This window comes from Penicillium riverlandense, assembly GCF_028828495.1.
Source record: "Penicillium riverlandense strain IBT 135883 chromosome Unknown utg000003l_segment0_segment0, whole genome shotgun sequence".
NCBI lineage: Eukaryota > Fungi > Ascomycota > Eurotiomycetes > Eurotiales > Aspergillaceae > Penicillium > Penicillium riverlandense.
The window spans coordinates 2,986,528-3,008,475 of NW_026643196.1; the positions used below are offsets into that span (position 1 = coordinate 2,986,528).

General features: G+C 50.5%; 11 protein-coding genes across 11 annotated transcripts; 6 read left to right on the plus strand and 5 right to left on the minus strand.

Annotated features, from left to right (window-relative positions):
- Positions 1–227: 227 nt before the first annotated feature.
- N7474_004865 (uncharacterized protein) lies at positions 228–2,488 on the plus strand (the record flags this gene model as incomplete). The annotated part of the gene is made up of 4 exons (XM_057196280.1): positions 228–320; positions 365–393; positions 465–1,029; positions 1,076–2,488. 4 exons carry the CDS (start codon positions 228–230, stop codon positions 2,486–2,488), a joined length of 2,100 nt encoding a protein of 699 aa, XP_057053676.1.
- A 167-nt stretch (positions 2,489–2,655) lies between these two features.
- N7474_004866 (fungal specific transcription factor domain-containing protein) lies at positions 2,656–4,342 on the minus strand (the record flags this gene model as incomplete). Its single annotated transcript, XM_057196281.1, has 3 exons — positions 2,656–3,715; positions 3,839–4,171; positions 4,236–4,342. The coding sequence occupies 3 exons, from the start codon at positions 4,340–4,342 to the stop codon at positions 2,656–2,658; spliced, it is 1,500 nt and encodes a 499-aa protein (XP_057053677.1).
- A 1,778-nt stretch (positions 4,343–6,120) lies between these two features.
- On the plus strand, positions 6,121–9,259 carry N7474_004867 (glycoside hydrolase family 31 protein; the record flags this gene model as incomplete). The annotated part of the gene is made up of 4 exons (XM_057196282.1): positions 6,121–6,325; positions 6,373–8,170; positions 8,227–8,268; positions 8,320–9,259. The coding sequence occupies 4 exons, from the start codon at positions 6,121–6,123 to the stop codon at positions 9,257–9,259; spliced, it is 2,985 nt and encodes a 994-aa protein (XP_057053678.1).
- Positions 9,260–9,517: 258 nt separating this feature from the next.
- On the minus strand, positions 9,518–10,475 carry N7474_004868 (uncharacterized protein; the record flags this gene model as incomplete). The annotated part of the gene is made up of 3 exons (XM_057196283.1): positions 9,518–9,726; positions 9,801–10,008; positions 10,071–10,475. 3 exons carry the CDS (start codon positions 10,473–10,475, stop codon positions 9,518–9,520), a joined length of 822 nt encoding a protein of 273 aa, XP_057053679.1.
- Positions 10,476–11,184: 709 nt separating this feature from the next.
- On the minus strand, positions 11,185–12,620 carry N7474_004869 (acyl-CoA dehydrogenase; the record flags this gene model as incomplete). Its single annotated transcript, XM_057196284.1, has 3 exons — positions 11,185–11,551; positions 11,604–12,452; positions 12,523–12,620. 3 exons carry the CDS (start codon positions 12,618–12,620, stop codon positions 11,185–11,187), a joined length of 1,314 nt encoding a protein of 437 aa, XP_057053680.1.
- Positions 12,621–13,463: 843 nt separating this feature from the next.
- N7474_004870 (uncharacterized protein) lies at positions 13,464–14,429 on the plus strand (the record flags this gene model as incomplete). Its single annotated transcript, XM_057196285.1, has 2 exons — positions 13,464–13,942; positions 14,012–14,429. 2 exons carry the CDS (start codon positions 13,464–13,466, stop codon positions 14,427–14,429), a joined length of 897 nt encoding a protein of 298 aa, XP_057053681.1.
- A 75-nt stretch (positions 14,430–14,504) lies between these two features.
- On the minus strand, positions 14,505–16,693 carry N7474_004871 (uncharacterized protein; the record flags this gene model as incomplete). The annotated part of the gene is made up of 3 exons (XM_057196286.1): positions 14,505–15,458; positions 15,511–16,492; positions 16,542–16,693. 3 exons carry the CDS (start codon positions 16,691–16,693, stop codon positions 14,505–14,507), a joined length of 2,088 nt encoding a protein of 695 aa, XP_057053682.1.
- A 236-nt stretch (positions 16,694–16,929) lies between these two features.
- N7474_004872 (Dabb family protein) lies at positions 16,930–17,364 on the plus strand (the record flags this gene model as incomplete). Its single annotated transcript, XM_057196287.1, has 3 exons — positions 16,930–16,948; positions 16,995–17,223; positions 17,271–17,364. The coding sequence occupies 3 exons, from the start codon at positions 16,930–16,932 to the stop codon at positions 17,362–17,364; spliced, it is 342 nt and encodes a 113-aa protein (XP_057053683.1).
- A 1,115-nt stretch (positions 17,365–18,479) lies between these two features.
- Positions 18,480–19,448, plus strand: N7474_004873 (uncharacterized protein; the record flags this gene model as incomplete). Its single annotated transcript, XM_057196288.1, has 3 exons — positions 18,480–18,927; positions 18,999–19,345; positions 19,404–19,448. The coding sequence occupies 3 exons, from the start codon at positions 18,480–18,482 to the stop codon at positions 19,446–19,448; spliced, it is 840 nt and encodes a 279-aa protein (XP_057053684.1).
- A 134-nt stretch (positions 19,449–19,582) lies between these two features.
- Positions 19,583–20,776, plus strand: N7474_004874 (Ldh family oxidoreductase; the record flags this gene model as incomplete). The annotated part of the gene is made up of 1 exon (XM_057196289.1): positions 19,583–20,776. One exon carries the CDS (start codon positions 19,583–19,585, stop codon positions 20,774–20,776), a length of 1,194 nt encoding a protein of 397 aa, XP_057053685.1.
- Positions 20,777–21,051: 275 nt separating this feature from the next.
- Positions 21,052–21,903, minus strand: N7474_004875 (Ser/Thr protein phosphatase superfamily; the record flags this gene model as incomplete). The annotated part of the gene is made up of 1 exon (XM_057196290.1): positions 21,052–21,903. The coding sequence occupies one exon, from the start codon at positions 21,901–21,903 to the stop codon at positions 21,052–21,054; it is 852 nt and encodes a 283-aa protein (XP_057053686.1).
- Between the last annotated feature and the right edge of the window lie 45 nt (positions 21,904–21,948).

The following is a 21,948-nucleotide window of genomic DNA, read 5'->3' on the forward strand; positions in this document are numbered from 1 at the left end:
CGGCTATCTATCTGTGATCCTATGCTCCACATCGGACGCCGGATGATGTAGATTTGGTTAGATAACCACGGCTATCAAACTTGATTTTCTGTTGCATAGCGCTAACTAAGCCTTTTTAAGTTTAGTGACTGCTGTCGGCTCTTTGTCGGTACTTCGGCAGAACTCCGCACCTCAATCAAACGCCTATTCCTGCAGTAAGTGACGCTCATGCCGGACGGCTGGTCAGCATGGATAAGCCTGGAACTGTCGATGGAAGGGTCAAAAAGCGCGCGGGCCGAGCCTGTGCACTGTGCAGGTCTCGCAAAGTGCGGTGCGACGTGGTTCGTAATGGGCCCCCATGTACCAACTGCCACTTGGATTCCAGGGAGTGCATCGTCCCTCGAAGCAGGCGCCGTAAGTATGTATCGGAGGCGAAATTGGATATGGAAAAATTATTGTAGCTGATTGTGGCTCTGATGAAACAGAGTGTCAAAAGCTAGCAAGTCCAATGCCCCTGCCGGCCCGTTGCCGGGAGGAGACGGACGGAGTGCGCCAGAAATAATCTCACAACAGGCTGGTCAGCACGAGGATCACACGATCTTGGAAAATCAGACGCCAGGCCCTGCGACTGGCTGCCATGTCGGTCTAGCAGAGGAAAGACTTGCACCTTCCCATTCAACAATAGACCTTCTGAAGGACATCGCTTGTCCAAATTTACCGAGCTTCATCATACCTCTTCCCGCGAGCTTGGACCAAGCTGATCTGCGATATCTCTTCGAGAAAAATGCTTTCTCGCTGCCCACGGGCACATTCCGCGATGTGTGTCTCGCACGCTACCTCGAGTTCACCCATCCACTCTTGCCTTTGCTGGACAAGGCCCAGGTCGTATCGATCTTGGACAACGAAACAAGGGGCAAGAGACCAATGGCTCTCCTCCTGTTCCATGCCGTCATGTGTGCTGGGGTGACGTTCGTGGAGAACGAGATCATCAAACGAGAAGGTTTTGATTCCAAACAATCAGCTCGTCGTGCATTTTTCAATCGGGCCAAGGTGAGACTCACTTAATGTTCTTTCATTAATATTCTCGACTGTCCAGGAACTGATATTTCGCCAGGTCCTTTTCGACTGCAATACGGAGCCAAACACATTCGTCGCCGTCCAGACCGCGATACTCATGAGCACTTGGTATCCGGGAAAGGAAAAGAAAGATCCATGGTACTGGGCGGGAACTGCACTCTCTCTGGCCTACTCGATCGGACTGCACCTGGAGCCCGATAAGTCGCGGTTCGATACAACAGAGCAACATCTTCGCCGCCGGGTGTGGTGGTGCACCTTTGCTCGCGAACAGAAGAATGCATTAGCCTTAGGTCGTCCAGCCAGGACAACCTACTGCGGTGTTTCGATGCTTGCACCCGAAGACTTTGATGATGAGATAAATGTCCCTGCTGCTGTCCATCTGCCCGAGGTGACGCAATCTCTCAGTGTTCTCGAGGACCGGCCAATACAGGATGCATTGGCTGGATTGTGTATAGAACACATGAAACTCTGTGTTTCTATCGCTCTTTTCCTATCCACGACCTTCAAAATCCGCCAACAGGTAGAAGGCAGTAATCGAGAGGATTATAACGAGTATCCAACCCCATCCCCATCTAGCCGTCTTGATTACTGTGCGCAAGAATTCGCCAGGTGGTACCGTGAGATGCCTCCTAACCTCCACTACGAGGCGCATGCCGCTACATCAAATCCGTACAATACCCAGCACGGCCGCAGCCTGATCGTGCACAAAGCAACCGTCCATGTCGTCTACTATGTAGCGGTCAGTGCGCTGTACCGCCTCAAAGCCTTATCCCCCAGCTCAACCTGGTGTAACAGACAGGACGAGCTGCAGGGTTCATCCCAGCGCGTCCTCCGTCATGCTGCCTGGGAGCTAACGAGCGTTAACTGGGGGCTCTATCAGGCCGGTCTATCGCCATACTTATCGACGACGGCTGTCGGCAGCGTCGCTGCGGCTATACTGATACATCTACTGGATACCAAGTCGCCAGATGAAACCGTCAAATGTGCCGCTGTCCAGGGTATCCAGCAGTGTAAACAGTTTTTGCTTTCTCTAAGGGGCGCTTATGGAACTGAGGTTGAAGCGCTAGACTATCTTAGGGCAGCAGAACGGCATGATGCTGACTTATCTGTCTCTGAGGAGCAGCAGACAGCACAAATGAGGCATGTCGTAGCCCAAAGCCCAAAGGATTTTCAGCAGCAGCTACGTGATCCCGGTGTGGAGCCAATGCTGATGAGGCCGTGGAATTCGCCTCCTACAGCTGCGGAGATTCAAGATGCTTGTGGGTTTGAGTCTTCATCTCTGACGGGAACCGACAAGATGTTCTGGCAATCATGCTTCGAGGGGGCGCCCAACTACGATCTTTTCGATTTCAGCTTGCCTCATTATGATCAAATGGTTTCCTCAAACGGCGTAGAAGGGTTCAATATGGCTCGTATGTTTGCAGAGAGTTGAGGCTGTCAACTGCCAGATAGAATACACCCGTTGATCAAAAGGAAGAAGGGTGGGGGAAATAGCAGTGGTTGGGCCGGGAGAGAAAACAGAAATTTGTGAATGCAATATAGACCCAGTAAGCTTGCGTTACGCCCATTAAAGCGCTTATACATCTCTCCTAACTCAAATCACCACAGCTTAAAGACGCCCCCCATCACATCACCGAACTCGTTAGCAACCGTCTTCTCCGACCCAGATCGCTCATGCACTGCCCTAAGCGCTTTGAATGTATCAGACCAGGATACGCTGACAGCTTCCTTGTCCCAGGCGTCCAAGTCAGGACCAGCCACGGGCAAGCTCAAGGGGTCTGTTCCAGGGGAAAACCGAGGAGAAAATAACCCTCCTGGGTCCAAGGACATATCCACAGGTGTTAGGCGGGTGGGACTTGGTTGCATGGCGTGTGCGGAAGGCATGCTTGTTGAATTCATTGCGTCGTTGCCCCGGAGCAATGATTGGCTGTGAGAGCGGCGGCCGATCGAATTATTTGAAGCAGGTGACAAATCTGGTCTGTGGTCTGAATCTCTTATTGGACCAAGTCCATAAGGACTTCCATCTATCGGGGCGTCATTATCCTTAGACGTAGCGGCAGTGATGTCTTGCTCTTGAGCTCCGCAATCGTGTCGCTGTCCTGGCAGGTTGGTTCCGCCACATTCGTCATCTCTGTTGACCCAGATGGCATCGCTGGGGCGACTAACTGAAATTTCAACCCGCTCTGTGTCTGAGTTCGTAATATCTATGCTCTGCCGAGGGGTGCGAGCCTTCCATCCCTCCGTAGGGCTGCCACAGCTGCTCGTAGCTACAGTGATATCCCGCAGAGTCCGAGCCAACCTGTCAGCTGGTCCTTGTATCGCAGACATGTCAATGAAAAACTGTTGTAGAATTTTCAGGTGTCGGAGACCCGAATCTCCTATACCGTTGCCCTCTATCCGTGATATGTGGGCTAAAAGAACTCCGGCTGCAAGAGCTCCTTGCTGAACCGATAGGGGAAAGATAGCGCCGGGTTCAAATTGTTCGCGAGACTCGAAGATGAGGTCCGCTATCCGAATCGCATTCGTAAGTAGGATATTGTGAATAGATTCGGATAGCTGGTTAATGTTGGCGCCCGTAAACCGGTCGACAATGCTCATTAGTGCCTCCTGGGACGCAAAAGGACGATATAGCAAGATCAGGACGGCATGGTATAGTTGGCTGTAAGCGTAATCGCGTTAGCTGTTTCTTGCTTTATCACCTTTCAAATATCGTTTCTTCTTTTTTGTTTTCTTTTCACTTTTATTGGGCGAAAATGGTGGTGGGTGGTTGGTATAGACCTACTGGAGAAGGAAGAGACTTGGAGTAGACTCTTTTGTTTGATAGTTCCAGCGCAGGCGGCTCGGGAGACTGCCATACCAGCTTTGTAGACGATTGTGCAGTTCTGTTAATTGGAAGAAAGGGTTTTCAGTGGAGCGGACCAGTTGCGATTGAAGTTGCTCTATGGAATCTGTGGCAATGCTGACGAGTTCCAAGTGTGCATTGTAGATCTGTGAACTAAGATCCTGCTTCGTTGTCAACGATGACGGATTGCTGCGAAGGTGATGAGATGTAGCAAAGTACAAATGCCTCGGCCGATTGCCCAGAGCGGTGTCGAAGTGATGATTGAACATAGTTCTATGACTTAACGAGCGAGACAACTCAACATAAAGGATCTCGAAATGTACGCGTGGATACTCACCTATCCATAAGGCTTGCCGCACGCAAGGCAATACGCTGGACAATGATTTCGTCATCTGAAACTGGCGTGGCAAGATCATGTTGACGATTCTGTATTTCTGCAATCATGGTGAAAGCAGTGCCTGCAGATCATGAATATTGGATTTCTTGCCATACGCTAGATGAAAACCAACCTAGGTAGAGCTTCGCTGAGTGGTCTCGTCCTCGTTCCCATTCTAGTTGAGCAAGAATAATGACAGCTTGCGCATGTGTGGTACTCCGTGGCTCATTCCTTATTGATAGATTATCTATAATCAGTCGGAGTTTCTTGTGCAGAATTGAATCCCAATTAGGAAGTGAAAGCTGCTGGACATTTGGACGCCTGTGATCTGCGCGTCGAAAACCCATGGCGAGGGTTGCGAGATGAAGTTCCGGAGAGCAAAACTCTCCATTCTCTTCGGCGAGGCTGGCTAGAAAAGCTTCCTTGTGCACAACGGGTATACATGAGTTAAAGCGGCTCCAAAAGCTTTCGAGTAGATAGCTTCTCAGAGCAGGATCCAGCCCCTTAATGATGGAAACGCAGTGATCTGCCGAGTGGATCGCAGCATCAGAACAGGATGCCTCATAAAGGTCGAAGTCCAGACCGATGTCCTTCGCAGTGTTGCTATATGGTTGAATGGGATTTCTTCCTGTCCTAAGGCTCCCAGAAAAGTCGAATTCATCTCCCACCAAGAGATTCAACAGCCGGTCAGCCGATGTCTCATACGAAGGGGATGCATCGGTATTGTCTATCGCCGATATGCTCGGTCTAGGATAGGGTCTGTAAACATTGATCAGCGCGAAGCAATTAGCATACGCTTGAGGTGAGGACAGAAATACCTACCCGCCCCGGCGTGCGGACTTCGAATTTCCAGAGACAAATCGCGACCCGCGCCGATAAAAACTTTTCTCGCTATCCGTTGGATGGAAGATCTATAAAGCCAATCAACACTTCTGCAGCTGTGTGGGAGAGGAGCGGAACGCGTGGAGGTGGTCTAGAATGAACCTTTGATTGTAGGGTTCGGCGTGAGCGGCAGCTCACTGGTGGCAGAGCTTGCCCAAAGTCAGGTAGAGATGTCATTAAGCTCCCCGCAAAAGGCCCTTTGCCGGTAACCGGCAGAGTAAGGTATCTAGATCATCGAAAAAGAAGATGGTACCTTGATAAGTTCAAAGAGCTTAGGGATCAGCCATCAAGTTCTAACCCGGGCACTACCCCTCATCTCGGCATCGGGGGTGTCCGAGTAACAATGTTGGGGCGCACGTAGCTGTGCGGGGATTTGGTCAATCCCGGACTTTAAAGCGAACAATTACCCAACCTCATACATTCAAGATATATTTTCCACATCCCCCCACACCAGTTTCACCTACTCTAAACAGAATACAGAAAACAATTCCTCTTGGATAGAGAAGAAGGTAAGTTGAGCAGAATTAAGCAAGAAGACCTAGTTAACTATTCAAAATTCATAATTCAAAGGATTACATAGAGGATGAATCAAAATTAATGGAATCGTAGCGAGACATACAAAACAGGTATAAGAAACAGTAATTAGCTAGTTAATAGTTAGCAAGTTATTTAGCTTATGGTATAATCATATGTCCAAGAATTTTTGATCCTAATAGGAAAGGGGTAAACGATTAGCAATTCAGGGCCCGCGAGTCGGTAGAAGGGGCCCAATATCAAGGTTAGCCCCTGGAAGGATTTCTTCCCCGCGGGGAAGAGGGGCAGGTTACACTAGAGCGTCGGTGAACGGAATGAATACAGGCGAGGAGGGGCAGGTTACAAAAACTCAATTTGTAGTTAAATAAAGGGGTGAAATAAATACATACAATTTTTGGCCGGTGAAAATAGTCTTGTTACGCAATCCGACATGATGCGTTTCTTCTGGCTTGGTGCCGCCTTGGGGACAACTGCTGTCTTGGCTCAAGGCATAAGCAGCTGTCCTGGGTACGCTGCCGCGAATGTAAAGCACCATAGCAAGGCGATTACTGCGGATTTGACTTTAGAGGGCAGCCCGTGCAACGCATATGGAGATGACATTAAGGATTTGAAGCTGCTTGTTGAGTATCAAACAGGTGGGTACTGGTTGATAAAAATGTCAGTGGAAACTAACGACCCGCAGAAAATCGGTTACACGTCAAAATCTACGATGCCGATGAGCGTGTATATCAAATCCCCAATGACTTGTTAGCGATGCCCGAGTCCGGGAAGTTCTCAGAACCTGAAGACTTGGTATTTTCTATGCAACAGAAACCCTTCTCGTTTTCCGTCACTCGCAGGTCCAACGGCCAAGTCCTCTTCAACACTACTGGCCAGACACTCGTTTTCGAGACACAGTATCTCAGGCTTCGAACCTCGTTGCCCAGCAATCCAAACATCTATGGCCTGGGCGAGAGCTCGGATCCTTTCCGCCATGATTCGCAAAACTACTCGCATGTCGATTGGAATTCGGGTCAGCCATTCATGCCGCAGAATTCCAATCTGTACGGCTCCTATCCGATCTACTACGACCATCGCGGGAGCAATGGTACTCATGCGGTATATCTCCACAACTCAAACGGGATGAAGATCAATCTTGGGGTGGACACAGAGGAGTTTCTGGAGTATAACACTATCGGAGGCGTTTTCGACTTTTACTTCCTCTCTGGGCCAACCCCAAAAGATGTCTCAGTCCAGTTCGCTAAAATCATTGGCTATCCAACTCTAATGCCGTACTGGGGCTTTGGCTTCCACCAGTGTCGATATGGCTACCAAGACACCTATGAGACAGCCGCCGTAGTAGCAAACTACAGTGCCGCAAACATCCCCTTGGAGACCATCTGGAACGACATCGACTATATGGACTACCGTTCCACATTCTCTTTGGACCCACTGCGCTTTCCTCTGAGCAGAATGCAGCAGTTTGTCAACTATCTCCATGACCATGACCAGCACTACATCATGATGGTAGACCCTGCCGTCGCCTCTCGAGACTATCCACCCTTCCACGACGGCATTGCCAAAGACGCCTTCATGAAGCAGGACAATGGCACCCTATACACAGGCGTTGTCTGGCCGGGGCCGACTAACTTCCCCGATTGGTTCGCGCCCAACGCACAAGCCTTCTGGGACCAGCAGTTCGACACATTCTTCAACGCTGATAGCGGTGTGGACATTGATGGGCTTTGGATAGATATGAACGAAGCGTCTAACTTTTGCGACTATCCATGCCCAAATCCAAAGCAGTTTTCTATCGAAAGTCGGGACCCGCCACGTCCGCCTCCGGTGCGAATGTACTCACCGTACAAGATACCAGGATTTCCCGAGAACTTTCAGCCGCATTGCATGGCTACTGTTACTTTCATGGTGGACTCTGAGGTTCCAGACGGAGATGACCTCCTCTTACTTGGAAGTGCGTTATCGATAGGGAACAGCACGCCATTCTATGCACCGGATATGCAAGGCACGAATGGGGCCTGGAACCTCACGGTTCAGTTGCCTGCGAACTCAAAAGTTACATATTCGTATCCACTCTATACACACGAGGGTCTCTACGTATTTGAGGCGCAAAATCGGACAATCCACACAAAAGGATGTGGCTCAATGGCTTCATTCTCAGATCACTGGACGGTTCCTAATACAACGGCAGTAGCCGTCCCTGAAACCCAATATGCTCTAAATCGGTCACACCGCGTGAAAAGGGATGCCGGCTCTTCCGACCCAAAAGGATCCATGCAGGGCTTGCCGGGACGTGATCTGATCTCCCCACCGTACGATATTGGAGCTTATTTCGGCCCACTGAGTTCACAGACCCTACCAACCAACTTGCACCACGCCAACGGCCTAGCAGAGTATGACGTCCATAATTTTTACGGGAGCATGATGGGTAGACATAGTCGCAATTCGTTGATCAAACGTCGACCGGGGAAGAGGCCGCTGATGTTCGTTCTCGAATACGTTGGTATTTCGAAGCTGTCCTTGCTTACATTCTGCACAGCATCACGCGTTCAACTTATGCCGGCGATTCCACACGTGTCGGGTAAGCCTTACCCTAGCTTACTCTTTTTCCAAAACTAACATTGCTCTTCAGGCATTGGTTCGGAGACAACCGTTCCATTGACAGTGACTACCGCCTTCAAATCATCCAGATGATCCAATTCGTCGCCATGTTCCAGGTTCCAATGGTAGGTTCCGACGTCTGCGGCTTCAACTACGACACCAACCCCATTCTCTGCGCGCGCTGGGCGGTTCTTGGAGCGTGGAATATATTCTACCGTAACCATGCAGAGGAGAGCACCATATACCAAGAGTTTTACCGGTGGCCGATTGTTGCGGATGCTGCTCGCGGAGCCATTGCCACAAGGTACAAGCTTCTGGACTACATGTACACAAATTTCCACCGGCAGAGCACAACTGGCGCTCCGATGTTGACTCCGTTGATGTGGGAGTACCCCGACGATGCCAACACATTCGCCATTGACTTGCAGTTCTTTCATGGCGATGCTTTCTTGGTGTGTCCTGTCACAACGCCCAACGAGACGAGCGTGACCTTCTACATGCCAAAGGACACATTCTATGACTTTGACACTTTTGAAAAGATCGAAGGAAAGGGAGCTAACATGACTCGCAATAATGTCGGATACTCTGAAATTCCTGTGTACATCCGAGGTGGCAACATCATCCCCATGCGCACCAAGAGTGCCTACACAACAACAGCGCTCCGGCGAGAAGATTTTGAGCTTATAATCGCTCCTGGCGCTCATGGGCGTGCCTCGGGGGACCTGTATCTTGATGACGGCGATTCGCTGGAGCCGACCGAAACCAGTCTGCTTCATTTCAGCTATAACAAGGGTGTCCTGGAAATGGACGGCAGTTTCGGCTACCAACCGGATGTAAAGATCTCAACAATCAAGTTGCTTGATGTCACCGAGTCGAAGTGTGGCAGATACGATGCGACAACGCAAACGTTGACACAAAGTGTGGACTTGCCCTTGACGCACAAGTTCTCGTTCAACATTGAGCAATGTTGAGTGATATCAAGGTGGCTTCACATCAGAGCTGTACCGGTGACCCGACTGCAAATACGCTCATTTCTAGTTGGGCCATTGTTGATTATTGTATCAGATCGAAATATATAATCGACAATAAGTCTATACTGATAATATTACCCATTGTAGGGAGTTAAAGAAAAAGACACATTTGACTATTCAATAGCACCAACCCGAGACAATAATGCTATATACATATGCAACAATATCCCTCTTTGCTTAGAAAAGCTAGCAACATAATCACCTTATGTCCTGTTCCCCAGTAGCAAACTTAACACTCGCCACAACGATAGCCATAACAGTCTCAACCTCCGCCTCTGTACGCGGCGCATAAACCAACATATACTCGGAGGGAATATTTGATCGTGTCCCAAAGCTCAAAATAGACATTGCCCAAGAACCTGAGAAAGAGTGTCGCTGGGCCCAGCCTGCTTCGATAAGCTTTTTGCCTTGATTGTTACGTTAGTATCAGAGATAAGTACTTGGAATCAATTGAGGGAAGAAATGAGGTGGAAATACATACAATCAACGGGTGATAGAACCATATGCAATGAATGGTCTTTGCCTGTATGAACATGTGCTATCTCCCCTCTTGTAGCTTTGAAGATCGGCGAGGCGGGCAGATGATCAGCGAGGAAGATTGCTTCTGTGTGCCCTTCCGCTAGAGACTCGGACAGTTTGACAACGTGAGCGTTTCGCTTTGCGAAAGTGAAGAATTTTTCCCGCAGTTTCTGTGTTATTGTCAACGTCAATCTCCCTGTAATGATAGCACGGCTGGATGATATAAACACACCTCCATAATGGCAGGATCCGGAATCTGCGTCAACTGCCTCTGCGGCGCAACATGCGGTCCCACAACAGGTCGATTAGAAACACTCCTCGAGCTGAGTTGGTCTGCTGATAGAGCCAGGAATCCTTCTTGCTGCTGTTCGGCACGTTCGTACTCGGTGGTGCTGAACATTTCCCGGCGGAAGGGTTCGAACAGGCCGCGCACAACAATCCAGCCGAGGATATTGCTCGGGGGTCCACCCTCGCCGTAGGATTTGAAGATGCGATAGTCGCGGATTGCGGTGGGGAGCATAATGGCTGTCCCCAGCGCGACGGAAGCAGCTAAGATAAGGGCGTTGCGAAGATATTGAGCGTTTGTGGGGGATGGGTCCCGTAGGACGCGGCTGAGTCTGTCAATAGTAGCCGACATTTTGATTTTATGGTGGCAGTTATGGTAGACGAGCGGCAGAGAGTCTTGTTGCTAGCTTTAAATATGTTGACGTTAGATTCGGTCATCGGACTCTATCGGCGCGATGTCTTGTTCAGGTGGGGGCGGTGATGGCCATCCGGTACAAGTATAGATAGAAGCGTCACTTTATAATGCAGACTCGCTCCCAGAGTTGGAATCGTATTGTAATCAATAGTTTGTCTCCAATCCCTAGCCAAATAAATATAGAAAGCGCTCCATTGTGCACTGCATCCTGTTATTTGGCTCCCAGGGTCGAGAATGAAGGGGCCGCAGCACACGGGCAATGCAGGTTGAGGGAAACCAGCGGGTCCTAAGCCGCAGCGACCCGCCAGGCTACGGGAGGCGATCAGTGTGCAGGTCACTCGTAGCCTTGGGAGGTCTTAGGTCAGCCTTAAATGGGGCTAACCGGATTGGTGTCTGGCCCGAGGTATGCTAAGTCTGTGTGTCAGATATGCACCCGGGGGCGATGGGGTCCGTGTCCGTGTCCGACTCCGTCCGTCGGGGATCGGAAGAATAAGGCTGGTGGGGAACGTGAGATTTTCTTGTTTTTGATCAAATTCCAATCTAAAATCATCGTATAACCTTATCAACTGGTGAGACTATACAAGAAAATACAACAATGCGCCCTTGAACAGAAAAGCTGCCGTCAAAAATCATGATCGACGAACGTCTATTTTGTATACTGTTTCTGCAGAAGTTTGGCGATTGTCTGCAGCTGGATGTTGCTGGTGCCCTCATAGATGGCGCCGATCTTGCTGTCGCGGAACATCTTCTCAGCAATACCCTCACGCACAAAGCCCATGCCGCCCATCCACTCAACGGCCTGGCCGGACACGCGGCCGGCAACCTGTGACGCATACAGCTTGGCCATGGCGGCGTCCTGAACGAAGTCCTGGCCCGCTTCCTTCTTGCGCGCAGCGTTGTAGACGAGCGCACGGGCAGCGGCGATCTCGGTGTACGCCTGCGCAATCTGGTGCTGCATGCCTTGGAATTCGCCGATGAGCTGGCCGAACTGGCGGCGGTCGTTCCAGACATAGCTATTTCACAGGTTAGCTCGGCGGACGCAAATACGGAGATAGAGAGACATACCTGGCAGCATTTTCCCATGCTCCAAGAGCTAGACCGGTCATCTGGGCGGCAATACCAATGCGGCCCTCGTTGAGTACGCTGATGGCATACTTGTAGCCCTGGCCCTCTTCACCGAGCAGGTTGCTCTTGGGAATGACCACATCGTCAAAGTTGAGCACACATGTGCTGCTAGCCCGGATACCGAGCTTCTTCTCCTTTTTGGCAATGGAAAACCCAGGGGTATCTTTCTCAACAATGAAAGCAGTGATACCCTTGTAGCCTTGGGACGGATTCAGGTTGGCAAAGACAATGAAGATACCGGCCTCCATAGAGTTGGTGATCCACATCTTGGAACCATTAAGCTTGTAGCCGTCGGCAGTCTTCTCGGCCTTAGTCTGCAGAGCAAAGGCATCAGATCCAGACGCCGGCTCAGACAGACAGAAGGAGCCGACAGTGCCGGTAGCCAGTTTAGGCAGCCAAGTACGGTGGGCCTGCGCATCACCGTACTTCATGATAGCGGTGTTGACAAGAGTGTTATGCACATCCACAAGCACACTGACGCTGGGATCGACGCGTGCGAGCTCCTCGATGGCCACAATCGCCGCCGTGAAGTTCATGCCCGCTCCACCGAACTCCTCCGGCACTTCCACGCTCATCAGGCCCTGTTCGAAGAGCCCCTCCACCACGGCCGGGTCCATGGTCTCGGCCTCGTCCATGTCCCGAACCTTCGGGCCGATCTGTTCCTGGGCGAATTTCGATACGGACTCCGCCATCAGCGATTCCGTCTCCGAGAGCAGGGTGATCGGAGTCGGCGTGAGACTGGACAGGTCGACCTCCCGCCGGCGGGAAGTGGTTGAGAAAGCATATTTACTGTTGGCCCCGATGGGTTAGCATAGTGTTCTCTTAAGCAGCCCGACTCAAATTCCGATGTTAAACGTACCTCTGCAGCGGCATGCGGCCAGCTAGTGGCCGCTGGGCCAGGCGGGCCGAGGTGGCAGTGCGCGACAGGGGCCGCAGGGCACGGACGATGGAGGCCATTGAGAGTGAGGGGAAGGGCAGTTAGTGCAGCTGTAGCGAGGAGTTGGTGGAAAAGAGAAAGAGCAACAACATGAGGAAGAGGGAATCACAAGGGAGTAGAACAACCTCGGCTAGCGGCGGCGAACTGGGGAAGCGATCAATTGGTGGGGCCTATGAATATTTTGCCTGAGGCATCAACTTGGTTGTAGACTACCAAGTGATATGCTTCAGAAACCAAACAATGACAGGTTTAGTTAACATTAAAAAGTAGTGGTGGCATGCACTACGAGGCCATTATTGTTTCTGTCTTTGGTAAATCTATTTTCTTAACGCTTAACAATTTACAAACCGACCCTTTGTCTTATAACATCCCTGGGGAGACTTTGTCACTACCTTTTTACTTAATTTATTTTTGAATAGACAACTATAGGATATACTGTTATTTTTAAGGTACTCTCTTTCTAGGCGAACCCAAAGCCACCAATAGGGATGGCAATTGAGAAATATTTCGGTAGGTAGGCCCGAACGCACCTAAATCCCTAGTCGGATCCACACAGCCGCGCGATTCGCCCCAGATTAGCCTATTTTGCCTTCAGCGAAGAGCCTCCCTGTACCTCGCTGCACGTAGTAACCCCTAAGACATCAACCGAGATACTACGGTGACTCTTGAACTGGGATTGTTCTCTCGAGCTAGGGCTCTATTGCCGTACATCACCCCTCCACGCTAAGATCGAGCTGAGCCCCTTTTCTTTTTCTGATTAAATGTAAACGAAGTTTGACTATTTGATTGTTCGAATAGTTTCCTTTTTGCAAACCATCCTTCAGACTGTCTGTTTACGGGAATCTTGAATCAGATCCGCAATCATGCCGTCTGTTTCGGTTCTGTCCGAATATACATTCGCCAACTGGGGACCACTCACCACGACCTGGACCCCACCCGCTTCTTGTCAGTCGTTCCACACGGACTACCTCGGAATCGCCCACACCAGCGCTCCAGAACTTAATCTCGGCCAAGTCTCCTGTGGCGTGCCCACCAATCCTTGGGGCTGCTTGCCAACAGGTACTATCACGGATCTCCCAACCGCAACCTCGTGGTTTAAAGACATTCGCAAATACGCCTTATACGAGAACTACTACTCTCCAGGTCTCGACTGTCCCTCCGGATGGGGTCCAGTTGCAACGGCGTCGCGCAATGGGACTAAGACAGTCGAGTGGAATGGGGCTATTGGAGCAACTACCACCTCGGATAGGGCCTCAGACGTCTTCCTGTTTCCGAACGTGCCTAACAATGTGTTCCTCCAAGTCCTCGCCCCAAGCGAGACTGCTGTACTGTGCTGCCCAACGTATGCCTTTTTTTCCCCTTTTGGACACCGCACGCGGAATAGATAGGACTAACCACATTTCCTCCCTAGGTCCATGACCCCTGGTTTTAACGGAGATGATTGCTACTCAATTGTGCCGGACTACACGCCTTCGACTATGTGCCAAACCCAGCTGCCACAGGTTGACGTGGGCACGGTTGAATCCAAATCGATCTGGTGGTACGGCACCACCGTCGAAGCAAATATCATGTCAATCACTGGAGATGCCACCGCTTCGCGGGTTATGACCACTACCCTTGAATCAAGCGATTTATCCTCCCTTGTTGCCGTCACAGTAGTTGCCCCTCTGACGCTCGTGCATCAGCCGACGGATTTGAGCGCGGCAGCCACGTCTAACCCGGCAGCAAGACTTAAGCCAAGCCCCTCGAATTGGAATGGAATTGGCGCTGTGCTTGGGATCACCGCCGCAGGAATGATGATGGGAGCAGCTATTGTTTTTCCGTGGTAGAGCTACTGATTGTGGAGTGTCGAGAGTATCTCCTCTTAGGCAAAGTGCTTTTGCCCGCTATTGAACTTTTCATGTTTATTGTGTGCCGTTATATACTTCCCACATGAGACTATCAAAATTCGGCGCTCCAGTGAAATCCATACAGCCTCCCGGCATCAGATCATTCAACCAGCTCGTAGATTCGGTGTTCAGTTCTTCGCCATCCAACAAACTAGCCATTGGTCCCATGCCGGAATCATCCTGAATTGTCTGATCCAAAATCACATCCGCTTCTTGTGTCCGCTGGTGCCTACCAGCCATGGCATTCGAAGAAGAAGTTCTGGTTGAGCGAAGCACAGCAGTCGATGCCTCCACACTCCGCACTTTAACCAAGCGCTGGATAGTTACTCCCGTCAACTCGTGAATACAATCCCTCGCCCTTTTGGCTTCAGTCCAGTACTCTCCAATACTGCTGAGAATATTCAAACTGATCCCTGTATCGGCAACAACCTCATCGATCTGAACCCGCGAGGCGATCTGAGGTAATCGCCACAGTGTATGAAGTATGATCAGCGTGCTCAGGAAGAGTGAGTGCACAATGAGCCGGCTGTACTGGAGTGCTTCTTGGCGGTAGAGCTCGCCAAAGCCACGAACAAGCTCCACTGCATGTGTGAAGCACAGGGATAGAGACTCCTCCGAAGGCTCTGGGATGCCGGGGCTGGGTCGTAGAATCAAAATCATCATCTCGTGGTACTTTGTCTCGCAGATCCTGGATATCGACTCCATTCCAGCTGAGCTATGAATCTCCGAATGCCATAATTCGAGTTGCTTTATCATGTCGGACTGCCAGAGGTGGATTTCTGGTATTGAGGGTAATGCATAACGCGGAGCATCTCTGGAGATGCTGTGCATGATATACTTGATCTCGGAATTCATGCGCGCTAATTTGAAGAGGTGAATCGAGTAGGTCATATGTGAGGGTGGGCTGTCCCTTGTCCTTTCTCGGGCTGTTGTCTCTGTGAGACAGCTGTCTGAAATGTCTGATGGGAACTGAAAATATTGTGAGCATGATATTCTTCCACGTCCGAATTATGAAACTTACTCGGAGCTCACAGGCTTCATCCCGGACACCTATTGGCCGTCCCATCATTGTTCCAAGCGTTCGATCTAGCGTATACACTACCCAAAAGATCCGGGTTCTCATCTCCTGCTGAAAGAAGGATATGGGGAACGTCGAAGATGCACGCACATCGCGTTGTAAGCCCAGATCAATAAGTGACCCCAGGCATTGGTAATTGAGACTCCATATATTGACCCCACATGAAGGATTGTGCAGAGCATAGACCATAAGAAGTAGCAAACTCTGGAGCCCTTCCATTGTACCTTCAGCATATGCCTGATCAAAGAACTGGGTCGCGGCTGTATAGTACCCCTCGACTGGAAGACGGATCTTGAATCGCCGAGATAGATCCGACGCTGCTATTGCAAGCACCATATACACATGAAACGTCACCGAAGGATCGGGGGTATTTGCCCCGATTGAGTACATCTCATCCAGCCGCTGCATGTGAGATGGTTCATGCAGAAATGGGTAGATGAGATGAACTGTAGCAAAATATTTCGAGGTTAATTCAATGGCGTCTTCCTTGCGGGTAGGCAAGGATGCTGGGCTGTTGAATAGCTCGGCTGACAAGGACATCGGCTCATTAACATTGCCTATATTCCCTTGTGGACGTGTTCGACGTCCTGCACTGGAGAAGACGAGGTTTGCGAGAAAGTATCCGCTTGAGGGGCCAATGTATCTGGGTTCACCTCCAGCCGAAAGAGATACTAGGCCAATTTCATGGGCTTGCCTGGAGCTTGTCCGGGATGGTTGTGCATTACTTTGATGCTGTGGAGTTGGTGATCGACGATTTGTAGCATTGTAAGCCGCAGTCTCGTCATGCCGATTGACTCCATCATCTCCAATGCCAGCGTGGGAAAAATCGTTTAATTGAGAATCATTCTCGAGCTGGGTGGTTGAATCCCGCTCGTTTACCAATGACTCCAGCTCTTTTATTCTTTGCTGCAGATTGGCAATGTATCTGACTGCAGTTAGCGGAATGGGCTGTATGCCAATTGGCTTTTACTTACGCGCGGCTGACTTCCTGCTTGCCATCATTTATGCAATTGGCATTGACCTTTGCGCATGATCCGCAGCGAGGTAAGGCTCCGTCGCAGCGGATTTTCCGGCGCTGGCAGCGGCGGCAGGCGGCAGGGTTCCGAGGACGGCGTGGGGAGTCCATGTAACTCATACACTTATAACGATAATTAGTTTTGTGAAATAGACAGGAGAGGGGAAGATGACAAAGAGTACAGAGCAATGAATTAGCAATCTTAAACGAAAAGTCTTTTGACAGAACGAGGATAACGGGAAGAAGCGGGGTGGTCCCGCAGAACGGAAGACATCCGAGCTTCCCCGTATAAAGGCAGTGCTGTTTTCTGAATTACTGTTTTTCATCATCATTTCAAATCAAACACCATGACGATCGTCCACATAGGTCCGTAAAACAACTTGTATAAGTCCACAAACTAATCCACGGATAGTTCTATTCAAATTCCGCGCTGATGTGGGCGATGAAATCAAACAAGAGTTCCTCTTACAGATCAAATCTCTCAAGTCTCTGTCTTGTGTCAAAGACCAGAGACTCATTGTTGGTGGCCCATCAATTACCTTCCCAGCGGAAAAGAGTAAGGGATTTCATTATTCCCTGGTCAGCTACCACGAAGACCGAGCGGCCTTGGATGCATACCATGCTAGCAGTGAGCATGAAAGGTGAGAGTATCCTGTCAAAATGTCATAAAATGTTTAACCTTATCTAGAGTAACGAGTCAATACTTCATTCCGTACAGGGAAGACCTCGTCCGGTTTGACTTTGAGGTGGACCAGGCAGATGAGTCGCTACTGGGTTTTTAGATCTGTTCGGTTATTCGACGAAAACAATCTCAACATCATGGTCTCTGAGCCTTTATAGAATAACTACATCCTGAATGATACTATTGTGAGTCCTATCAGGCCACTTTTTATTTTATTTTATTTTTCGCACAGAGCTTTGATAACAAATATTCCCAATTTGAATCTCCATCCAAAACTAATGACGTGCAAGCCCTGTGGACAATGTAAAACAAATCCGCACTTCGTTTGTGGGGACTCACGCCGCGTATTTCCTATTTTCCACTAGTCAATTATTAGTTATCTCACCCTTAAATTGTTGCGCATCCCTAGGTTTATTTAGTCAGAGATTTATTCCTTCGTGAATTGCACTTCCAATTTGGAAGAACGGCCAGATTTAGACAGTTTTAAATGTTGGTGGTCGTCAGTCAATCAGTACTTTCGAGAATGTTCTTTTTATTTATGGTCCATTAAATTATCAATGCTTCAAGTACACGGCCCGTCTAGGACCTGTCCCACGTCGTGGTTTTGGACTCAAGCGTCTAGTGAGGGCGCCGCCTATCTAGGCGCGTCTTCCCCTTAGCCTACCGTAGTAAGCAGACCGACTATAACATACTGTCAAGAATTGGATACATCGTCTACCCCTCTATTTTTCCCCTCATTATTTCCTATTTTGCACTAGTCTTTATTAGTTATCTCGCCCCCTAAATTGTTGGGCATTCCCAGATTTATCTTAATCAGAGATTGATTTATTCGTGTATTGCAATTCCATAATGGGTAATCGTGCCGTCGATTTTTGACACATGCTACTAGATGAGATTCCAAGAGGTGAAACTGTCGTATTGAATACGTACAAACGGACGGAACTGCGACCAAATTAGGCAAGGCCAGGAGTGGTCGGACGAAAGTGAGTCCGGCGGCAACCGATTAGTACCAGCCATAAAGTGCATACAAGAAATGAAAGAAATACCCCGGGAATAAAGCATATCATCCATTGAATTATCAATGCTTCAAGTACAGCCTCCGTTTCTGGGTTGGCCCTCCCATAACAAAACAACCAATTCAGTGCAACCTCCATCAACAGAAATATCCATCAACCAGCTTGCTCATCAATAAGAGCACTCGCCACCAAGACAACTATGCCTCGTTGTGCCCTCGTCACCGGCTGCAGCGCCGGCGGCATCGGCTCAGCGCTCGTGGAGGAACTCCACGCCCACAGCTTCAAAGTGTACGCGACAGCCCGCTCCGCAGCCAAGATGAGCCATCTAGCCACGCTCCCCAATGTGACTCTCATCGCCCTCGACGTCGTCGATCCGGCCAGCATCGCCGCTGCCGTCGAGACCGTGCGTCAGGATCTGGCCGCTCATGGCAACTCGCTTGACCTCCTCATCAACAACGCCGGCCAGTCAATTGTCTATCCCGCCCTCGACACCTCTCTGGATGAGGCCAAGCGCCTCTTTGATGTTAACCTCTGGGGAGTTATTGCTGTCACCCAGGCCTGCACCCCATTGCTCCTCGCTGCCAAGGAGGGCAGCACCCTTGTGAATGTCTGCTCCATCTCGGGCTTCTTGTATGCCCCCTGGATGAGTTAGTCTTCCGTCTTCGTGGTCGCGGCAGAAAAGGAATGAATGAATGAGTATTTACAGTCATAATAATAGGTATCTACAACGCCTCCAAGGCCGCTCTTATGTCCTGGAGTGAGACTCTGCGACTGGAGCTGCAGCCCTTCAACATCCGCGTTGTTTCCCTGGTCACCGGCTCCGTTGCCACGAATGTCATGTCGCATGCCGATCTGACCTTGCCCGACACGTCGCTGTATCAGAAAGCGCTCCCGGAGATACAAGCGAGAGGCCTCGGGAAGGATGTCCAGAGTAAAAGCATGCCTGCAGATTTTGCCCGCGAGGTCGTCAAGGATATCTTGGGCAGGGCGACGGGGCCGGTGTGGCGTGGTACGATGGCTGCTATGGTGAAATTTATGTCGATGTTCGTGCCGACATTCATCTTGGTAAGTGTGCCCCCTTCTTTTTGTTCCGGTGAGCTGGTAACTGATTCGCGTTTTGTAGGACCGGGCGATGAGCAGCGGGACGGGGCTGGATCGCCTGCCTTGAAAGACCCTTGTAAGACCCTTGTAAGAATGGAACAAACAAGTTGGTAGAACAGCCGCTATCTTTATCGAATACAAACTATGTTTCTCCGTGGAATAACGTTGCACGGGCCATTCTCCACCATCGGGAGAGTTCCGATGCGGCACCCATCCGCCTCGAGTAATTGGTACAAATACTCCAACAACCAGTACTCGACCTTCAACCTTTCAACTACACGGCTCCAACTCTTCCAAAACATGTCCACCTCCACAGAGCACGTCGGATCTCTACGCCTTGTCCTTTCATCCGATCTCGAGGAATTCGTACAACAAATTCTAGTTGCCAATGGCACCACCACCGAGCATGCGAGTATTGTAGCCAATTGCCTTGTTCAAGCCGATCTACGCGGCGTCGACACCCACGGCAGCAATCGCATCCCTTCATACATGGAACGAATCCGCCGCAAAGCATTAGACGCCACATCTACCCCGGAGCTGCGGCAAGTGACGCCAGCCGTAGCGCAGGTCGACGGCCGTAACGGGTTCGGGTTCGTCGCGGCGCATGCAGGGATGGCGCGCGCAATCGAAATGGCGCAGCAGTTCGGCATCGGGATGGTCTCCATCAAGCATTCGAACCATTTCGGCATGTCGGCCTGGCTAGTCAAGCAGGCGTTAGACGCCGATATGATGTCTCTGGTTTTTACGAACTCGTCACCGGCACTGCCAGTCTGGGGCGGCAAAGAGAAGTTGATGGGCGTGTCACCTATCGCCTGTGGCGCTCCCTCTGAGAACCCGCGGCGGCCGTTCATTCTTGACATGGCGCCATCCGTGGCCGCCCGCGGCAAGGTGTACAAGGCCCTTCGGCGGGGCGAGAAGATCCCCACGGACTGGGCGCTCGATGGAGAGGGGAATCCGACTGATGACCCAGCAAAGGCTCTCGAAGGTGTCATGTTGCCGATGGGTGGCCCGAAAGGTTCCGCCTTAGCTATTATGATGGACGTTTTCTCTGGCGTTTTTTCGGGAGCTGCGTTCGCAGGCCATGTTACCGGCCCCTACGACCCGTCCAAACCAGCCGACGTCGGTCATTTTCTGGTTGCTGTTAAGCCGGATCTTTTTATGACTATGGATGAGTTCAAGTCGAGAATGAAGTACCTCTATCAAAGGGTCGTCGACTCCGAAAAGGCGGCTGGCGTAGAGCAGATTTATTTCCCTGGGGAGCTTGAGATAATCACTGAGGAGCGACGGTTATCGGAAGGTATTCCATTGGCCGAGGCGGAAATTGAGGCTCTGAATAAGGAGGCAGATCGTGTAAACGTTGCGCATTTGAAGGTGCGGCCTCGGGTTGACAGATAAATGCAGGATAAATGAGCTAGGACTTAGAACCAAGAACCCTGCGCACAGGCTCGTTATGAATTGGTTTATCTATCATTTATCTTGAACCAACACGGTCTTCACAGTGTAACGCTTCGGATTCTCGAAATCTATGGTGGGGAACTGTTAAAGATCTTGGCAAACGTTTTCCTACAATAATCCAGGAAAATATCACACTACTATGGGTTCATAAAAGCATTATATATTACCTTGGAGAGGCGCTATTGGGCGCTCGTATAAACCCAATATGTGTAACCTCAAAGATCAACAACCATCTCCGGATCAAACCCCTCCGCCTGCGCAAAGTAATACCCACGCTGGTTACTAACAACCTGCTTCCCCGTTTCCCTCTCCACAAAGCGGACATTATAATGGGTATGCCCAAACGCCCACAACCGAACCTGCGGGTGCGTCCAGCAAATTTCCTTGGAGAGATCGGTCGCAAAGCCCGACGACAGCGGGCTTCCAACGTGTCTTGGATCGACCGCGCGCTCATCACGGGTAATGGGACTATGATGCGTCAAGACAACGATCTTCCGGTGTGGCTCAGATTGGGTAATCTGCGCGACCTGGCTGTTGAGCCAGTGCAGGTCCGCCTGGTGCGCGGCATTGTGGCCGGCGACTGTCCAGCCGTCAATTAGGTAGAAATCATTCAGGCCGAAACTGACCCGTTCCTCGTGGGTAGTGTCGACGTGCGAGAAAAGGGTACAGCCGAGGATGCTGAGATCGGGAGAGATGTCGAAGCGGGTTTGATCTAGGAAGACCAATTTGCCTGCAGTCTTTTGGGAGTCGGAGAATTGGGTGATCTGAGCCTTTGCGGTCATCCAGCTGGAGTGGTAGGGCTCATGGTTCCCCAGTAGCAAAAACACAATCTCGAATTTGGACAGTTGGAAGGCGATGAAGTGGGAGAATCCGGGGTCTTTCACGACGCCTATATCGCCTAGGAGGGCTAAGTAGGGGGCTTTGGGGGTGATCTCGAACAGATCGTACGCGCTGGGGTTCTCCAAGTGAAGATCGGACAGGACCTGGAGGGCCATACCCAGTGGTGAGTAGGGCAAATAGGGAAACAGGAACGGATGTGAATGTGGCAGTGCAACAATGTGGCGCATGTTATCTAAGCGCCCAGTGAAGTACAAAACCCCTCCTTGGCCTTG